This window comes from Zonotrichia albicollis, chromosome 9, assembly GCF_047830755.1.
Source record: "Zonotrichia albicollis isolate bZonAlb1 chromosome 9, bZonAlb1.hap1, whole genome shotgun sequence".
NCBI lineage: Eukaryota > Metazoa > Chordata > Aves > Passeriformes > Passerellidae > Zonotrichia > Zonotrichia albicollis.
In genome coordinates, this window is record NC_133827.1 from 10,602,723 (window position 1) to 10,610,848 (window position 8,126).

Sequence of the window (8,126 nt, forward strand, 5' to 3'; positions counted from 1 at the left end):
AGGCAACAACAGGGCATCTCTGCAGAAAACACTGCTAGGAGATCCTTTAGTTGCTTTAAAGCCACCAAGAGTGCAGCCCTTCATTGACAGAGTCTGTGGCTACAGGGACGGCGGAGAGACACAAAATGAGAAATGGCACAAAAAATGACATTTCTTTGTGGACAATACTAACAAAAAGCAAAAGAACCTGCAAGATGAAACCAACAAGAAGTATCAAAGATGACTTTTATTGCAAGTGATTTGCAGAAATTGGCCAGCTGTTTAATGTTTCAGAAAGCATCCAGTCATCAGTCTCCACACTGCAGCCTTGAGCTCCTCGTTCCTCAGGCTGTAGATGAAGGGGTTCAGAGCTGGAGTAACCACCGAGTACAGAACTGAAAGGGCCAGATCCAGGGATAGGGAGGAGATGGAGAGGGGCTTCAGGTAGGCAAGCAATGCAGTGCTTACAAACAGGGACACCACAGTGAGGTGAGGAAGGCAGGTGGAAAAGGCTTTGTGCCGTCCCTGCTCAGAGGGGATCCTCAGCACAGTCCTGAAGATCTGCACATAGGAGAAAACCATGAACACAAAACAGCCAAATACCAAACAGGCACTAACAGCAAGAAGCCCCAGTTCCCTGAGGTAGGATTTGGAGCAGGAGAGCTTGAGGATCTGTGGGATTTCACAAAAGAACTGGCCCAGGGCATTGCCATGGCACAGGGGCAGGGAAAATGTATTGGCCATGTGCAGCAGAGCATAGAGAAGGCCACTGGCCCAGGCAGCTGCTGCCATGTGGGCACAAGCTCTGCTGCCCAGGAGAGTCCCGTAATGCAGGGGTTTGCAGATGGACACGTAGCGGTCATAGCACATGATGGTCAGGAGGGAAAACTCTGCTACAATAAAGAAGAGAAAGAAAAATAGCTGTGTGACACATCCTATGTAAGACACATCCCTGGTGTCCCAGAGGGAATTGTGCATGGCTTTGGGGACAGTGGTGAAGATCATGCCCAGGTCGCTGAGCGCCAGGTTGAGCAGGAAGAAGAACATGGGCGTGTGCAGGTGGTGGCTGCAGGCTACGGTGCTGATGATGAGGCCGTTGCCCAGGAGGGCAGCCAGGGAGATGCCCAGCAAGAGGCAGAAGTGCAGGAGCTGCAGCTGCCACGTGTCTGCCAATGCCAGCAGGAGGAAGTGCCTGATGGAGCTGCTGTTGGACATATGTGGTATCTTGGCATGAGGATCTGTAAAAAAATAATAATGGAATAGTGGTGTTTGGAGAGGACTTGAAATATCTCAGCACAGCCTGGGGGCACTTTCCTCCCACTGCCTGCCCAGGGCTCTGCTGCCTGGAGCTGTCCCTGCCAGCAGCTGCTTCCCTGTGCCCAGGGCTGGGCCCTGCCACTGCTGCCAGAGCCCAGCCCAGCCCTGGGAGCTCAGGTCTGCCCTGCAGACCCCTCCCAGCTCTGGCACTGCCCAGGGGTAGCTCTGGCTCTGCAGGCTCTGATGGCAACATCAGAGTAACCCTGAGGAGGCTGGAAAAGCAACGCTGATGCTCCCTGTGAGGGGCCCTGTGCTGATTTCTGTCACTGCCTGCTATATTCAATCTGTGATTTTTTTTTTTTTTAATTCTCAACCTGAATTAGGAGATCAATATCTATGTGCAATTTACCATCCAGGCAACCCAGAGCAGTTTATTAAAAAAGCAAGATTTGCCCTTTTATGCAGCCCCCGTCTTGCTATGCTCCCTGTATAATTTACTTGGAAATGTTCTGCAGTAAAATGCCATGCTGGGAGCAGTCCTGAAAAATGGATCATCCTCCCCACACAAGGATAACACTTCCAAGCCTTACCAGCTGTCTCCTCCCACTCAGATCTTGTCCCCCAGTGCTGGGAGCAGCTGCCAGGGCTGGCTGAGAGCTGTCCCTGGCAGGCAGCAGAGTCCCTGCCCCAGCACAACACCCTGGGCTGCAGGACCCTGCTCTGCACGACAGCCCTGTGCACCCCTGGCTGCTCTGCACAAGAGACAATCAGAGAATGTACTCACAGGGTCTGTAGGCATTGCGATGTTCCAGCTTGAGGAGATGGCTCCAGGAGCTGCAGCTGCATTGTCCTGCAGCCAGAGGATCCTGTGCCAAGGGCTGGCAGTGATTCTGCCCCAGGCACTTCTCAGCACCTTCCCAGCCCTGACTGATTGAAGCTCTCTGTGTCTCTGTGCTGTGCCCAGGGTGGCTGCAGGCAGTGCCCCAGCCCTGCTGGGCTGGGAGAAAAGCTGCTCATCAAGAGAAATGTGCTTTTGAAGCTTTGCTTGGTTACCAGGAGCTGCCTCTGTGCCAGGAGCCCAGCCCAGCTCAGCAGCACAGACACAGCACAAGGACTTTAATGAGCCTCTGGGGCTTTGTGCTCAGGCCCTGAACATCAGTCCCTGAGAGGGAGCTGAAGAAAACTCTCCAGAACTCCACATCAGAATAAAACTCCAATGTTTCTTGGATTTTATTGGGTCCCACTGAGGGACACGACTGAGAAAGCGTCCCCAGGCCCCAGGCAGAGCAGAGAACTGCAGGCAGTGATGACAGGTGAGGACAAAGAGAAGCCAAGTCCTGGTGCCCTGGGGCACAGCAGAGTCTTTGCCACCAAGGGCTGTGAGGAGACACCTTGTCCTGAGGCCGTGGGGCCTCCTGGCACAGCCCCAGCCAGGCTGGGCACTGTCAGCCCTTTGTCCTGCCCTCAGCATCCCCCCTTAGCCCACAGCCCAGTGGCCTCAAGGATCTGCTGGAAGGAGTCCCTGGGGAGCCTTGCTCAGGAATGGCCCTGGCGGTTACTTCATGCTCCCAGGGACTGCAGGTTTTTCAAAGGACTTTGAGTTTGGCTTTTGCCTGGGAGTCTCTGAGAGGTTTGTGCAATCATGGCCTCCAATTATCTGCTGTAATTAGTCCCTGGAGAGGCTTTGTCAGTAACAACATTCAGTGGGGCTCATTAATACTTCAAGGTACTTCAGTTATTTGAAGGTATTTGGCGTTTTGCTTTTGATTCAGACTTTGTGAGACGTTTGTTCAATCATGGCCCTGATTATCTGCTTTAACGAGTCCCTTGAGAGCTTTGTACTGACACTCAGTGGGGCTCATTAATGCCTTGAGATAGTCAAGGATTTTGAGGTACTTTATGGATTTAAGAATACATTTAGTACTTTTAAGGATTTTCCTGAGTATCTGAGAGGTTTTTTGTGTCATTCTGGCTTCCAATTCTTTCTTCCAAGGTGTCCATGAGGAGCCTGTGTTGGGTATCTTCCCCCTTTCTGTTTTACAACAAAGATGGAACTGAAAGAATTTTAAGACTTTCTAAAAGCATCCAAAGAAACATGAGACAATTCACAATGCAACAACAATCACAAAGAGAATTAATAGTCTTCTTTTCGCTAGATATCATCCAACCCTTTAGTCCCTTGGATTCAAGGAGTTTATTGACCCAGTCTTTGTTTTCCACTTGAAGCTTCTTGAACCCTTCCTTCAGTACCTGAATGCTCTTGTGGATTGACTTGCTGTGGACGAGAGGTTCATGCAAGACATCCCTCAGAGTCTACACAGCCATGCTCATGTGCCCTGAGTAAAACCTCTATCGCTGTTCTGCAAGGTGGCATGTCTGATGGTCTCTATGTCTGAGAGCAGGCCACTCAATGTGAGGGAGGTAGCATTGGTTTGCTTACTTAACAGGCACCCAAGATGGTCTAATTGTCCTAAAGTTTTAGCTGCAGCCACTCAAGATAGTCCAAGTTGAGGGTGCTACCATCTGATACCTGGATTAAAGCTTGCAAAGCCACCTCTTTGATATCATCCAGTACTTCTCTGGGGATACCTGCTGCTTGATCATCTGGTCAGCTGTGTTGTCCTTCTCCAGCTAGATGGTTGATTGTCAATTCCACCCTTGCCTCATTATTAGCATAGTCTGCTGTTAATTGATTTAGTAAACACTTCCATCCCCCTTCCCACAGGATGTATTCTTTAGGTGAAAACAACATGGTCATAATATATTTTAAATCATAGGGAGTTATGATGTGCTGTAAACATGGCCCTCATTAGGCCATTAAAACAAGGAAAGTCTTTCCTATGGTCTTTAGCGTCCCTACACAGATCTTTGATTTCCCCATAAACCAATGGCTGATACCTGGGATTCTGCCCCCTTCTTTCAAAACATACCAGGGCAATGAGGAGTTTCAAGGTTATTTGCCAGTCTCCTTCCTTAACTGGAGGCATGGCCCAGAGTGGAAAGGATGATTGACAGTTGGGACATGACCCGCAGTTTTTGAGGTGGAGTCTGGAGGTTCATTCAGGGCAGAAGAGAAGGTTGTGGTAGCAGGAAGTGGAGGAGCCAAGACGGAGGGAGGATGCTCAGGCTTCTGAGCCACATTCAGGCTCCTTCCATCTTGACTCTCCAAGGCATGATACTCTAAGATAGCCTGGCCATCACCATCTTGGACCACCGTGGAAGGTCTGAGAAAGGCAGGTTTGAAGGGAGGTCCTGAGTTAGGCGTGACCAACAGATTGAGTTTTCAACACACTTCTGGCTGGGTCTCAAGGATGGTACAGAAGATGGGAAGCATGCGGTGTGCAGTGGCATCCCTTTTTGATCGAAAGGTTGTACAGTTTAACTCCTAATGAGTCCCAAAATTCAGTGGTATGGATTTTGTCAGCAGAGGCATCTGGAAAATTTTTAACGCTCCACCCCATGATTAATTTTAATTCATCCTTTGAAAATATTATGTCATGATCAATGAAAATTAAAGCATCCATATATGCTGTTTTCTACTTTGGACATCTGGCTGCCAATTTTTCTCTGTCTGTGCCTTATGTGGAAGAGCCACCAGAACACCCCAAATCAATTATGGGATGTGAGTGCCTATTGTAAGAACACAGTGGCAAAAAGGGCAATAAATGTCTTGCATTTCCCCAAACCCACCTACAATCCTATACAGGTGAAACCATTGTTGTCCCTGGCGATCCTGGCCAAGGTCCCTTGAAGCAACAATGAATCCAATGGGCCAAGCACAATCCAAAATCCTGGGGAGCACTGGCTTATCCATCAGCTAATGCCAGCTGATGTGACTGACACAGGGAGCCCTGAATGTCATGGTCCCTGTTCAGGCACCAAATGTCCCAATGAGGGTGGCTGCAACAAACTCTCTGGTTCCCTGACTTCAGGGCGAGAGTGGCGAAAATGAAAAGGGGCAGGATGAATGGAGTTGTTTAAAAGGAACTTTAATAACAGGGTGAAAAACAATAAACATGGAGAAGTCGAGAACAGTGTGAGGGGCAGGATCCAAAGACCTGAGTCAAAGGGGAAGCAACAACATAGACACTTGGGGGTAGAACACTCTCGAACAGTAACCATATAGGGGAAACAAGAAACCAGTAGGGGAGGAGAACTTGGACAACTTAGCATAACAACACTAAAGGCTTATGGGGGAACTCTCAAGCTCACCCTAAGTTAGACAGATGATTTCCCAGGGCTTGAAACTCATGCCCAATTCTTTTGGGGTAAAATCTGGCTGACTCTGAGTTACAGCTGGGCTATCTCCTACACTGCTGCTTTGCTCTGGCCCCTTGGGAACATGTGGCCCAACAGAGCCTCAATGATGTCCTTGATTCCACAAGGCTCTAGAGGGTCACAATGGTCCCTTGGATCCATAGTGCTCTGCAGTTTCACAATGGCCCCATCATTTCACAAGGCTCACAAATGTCCCATTGGTCTCCATAGGAATGAAACCACAGAGCCCCATGTTTCAGGAGCTGATGAACAGCAACCACCAGAGGCCAAGGCAAGCCTGACCTGTCTGTCCTGGCAGGTTTGCTTGGAGCAACCCTTGGATATTTGAAATTATGAAAGTGGAGTCCTAATTTCAGGCATTTGTGCCTGGAGAAGGATGATTTTTTTCTAAGTAAACCAAAGCACAGAGTACTTTCCAATGTTTGGTCAACAGGTGAGTGGTGCCCCTCAGGAGTTAAAGACCAGCCAGACTTGTCTGTCCTGGCAGCTTTTGTCTGGCAGCAATCCTTCAATACACAGAAATTTGGAGGTGGAATCCAAATTTTGGCCATGGATACCTGGAAAAGATGGACAGTTCTTTTCTATACAAAGGAAAGCCCAGAGCCTCAGTGTTTCAGGGGCAGATGGAAGTGGCCTTCCACATTCCAAGGTCAGCCAGACCTGTCAGGTGACCCCTGGGAGGCCAAGGCAGCCACACCTATTTCATGTTCCTGTGCTTCTGCAGGGCCCTGCAGAGTCACAATGGCTCCTTGCTTCCATGAGGCCTTGCAGTTCTACAATGGTTCTCTTGCTTCCATGATGCCCTGAGGTGTCATAATGGTCCCTTGATTACACAAGTCCTTAAGGATGTTAATGGTGTCCATGGTTCCACAAGGCCCCACAGTGTCATAATGCTCTATTGGTTCCATGAAGCCTTGCTGTGTCCAATGGCCCCTTGGTTCCAGTGAGGCCCAGTAGTGCAACAATGATTCCCTTGGTTCCACAAGTTCCCAAAGTGTCACAATGGCCCCTTCCTTTCTTGAGGCCCTGCAGGATCACAATGGTCTCCATGATTCCATGGGGCCTTGCAATGTCGCAATGGTCTCCATGGATCCACAGTGCCTCGCAGGATCACAACGGCCCTTTGCCTCCACGAGGCCCTGAAATGCAGCAATGGCCTCTTGGTTCCACAAAGCCCTGCTGCTTCACACTGGCCCCTTGGGACCATGCGGCTCAACAGAGCCACAAAGATGTCCTTGGTTCCATGAGTCCCCATAGTGTCACAGTGGCCCCTTGGATCCATGGTACCCTGCAGGGTCACAATGTTCTCCTTGGTTCCACAAGTTCCTACAGTGTAAGAGGATCCACAAGGGCGTGCAGTGTCACCATCGCCCATTGGTCCCACAGTGCTCCACAGTGTCACAATGGTCTCCTTAGGAAGGAGACAAGTGAGCCCCAGTGGTGCAGGGGCAGATGAGAGGCAGTCACCAGAGGCCAAGTCTAGCCAGATTTGACATGTATGGGCAGATTTTGTCTGGGAGTGACCCTTGGATAGAGAGAATTTTAGACTCAGAATCCTGATTTTGGCCATGGGCGCCTAGACAAGAACAACAGTTCTTTCCCATAGGAATAAAAGCACAGAGCCCCAGTGCTTCATGGTCAGATGGGAAGTGGCCCTTGACATGTCAGATTCAGGGGGACCTTTCAGACAGCCCCCAGGAGTCCAAACCAGGCAGACCCGTTCCATGTTCCCTTGACTTCATTGGTCCTAACACTGTCACAATGGTCTCCTTGATTCCATGAGGTCTGGCAATGTCATAATGGCTTCTTGGTTTCATGAGCCCCAACAGAGTCACAAGGGTCCATTGGCCCCACGCAGCCCCACTGTGAACCAATGGCTCCTTGTTTCTATTTTAAATCAATCCCAATCAAACCACAGTTTGATCATTGATCCTTACTTCCATAGGGCCCATGATTTGCACAATGGTCTCCTTGATTCCATGATTCCTGGATTCCACAGTCTCACCATCGTTTCCTTGGATCTCCATTGACACAACTGACCCATGGTTCCATGAGGTTCTGTAGTGTCACCATGGTCGCTGTCAGAGGCTGGATGAGATCAATGTCCTGAGACACCTTGGGATGCTCGGAATGCCCGTGTAGGGCCAGGGCCTTGGTTTGTGGTGGGACAGGGTGCTGCCCCCAGCCCTGGCCTGGCAGAGCTGTCAATCACACAGCAGGTGGGGATGTTATTCCAGCTCTGATTAGCCCAACTGTTAATCAATCAATCAATCACACACTAGCTGCTGGTGCTACCCTGGCTCTGATTGGACAAGCAACTGGCAGTCACGCCCCAGGGGCGAGCCCATGAAGGCCCAGAGGCTTAAAAGCCGGAGCACAAGGCCAGGCCCTAGTCTGGATCCTGCCTTCTCCTAGGGTTTGGGACAGAATAAAAATCCCCCAGAGTAGAAATTAATTTTGAATTGGGTGAAATGTCTGTAAAGGGTGAAAAGTCTGTAAGGCCTAGGCTAAAGGGAAAACTGTGAAAACTGCAGGACAGAGAGAAGGAGGAGACAGGGGGAGACAGATAAGGAGAAACAGAAGCTGCTGCGGAGGCAGGTCAGCCTTACCCA

The 8,126-nt window shown here is 49.9% G+C and overlaps 1 protein-coding gene across 1 annotated transcript; it reads right to left on the reverse strand.

The window, feature by feature from the left end:
* Positions 1-261: 261 nt before the first annotated feature.
* Positions 262-849, reverse strand: LOC141730201 (olfactory receptor 14J1-like). The gene has a single exon (XM_074547630.1). The coding sequence runs from the start codon at positions 847-849 to the stop codon at positions 262-264; it is 588 nt and encodes a 195-aa protein (XP_074403731.1).
* Between the last annotated feature and the right edge of the window lie 7,277 nt (positions 850-8,126).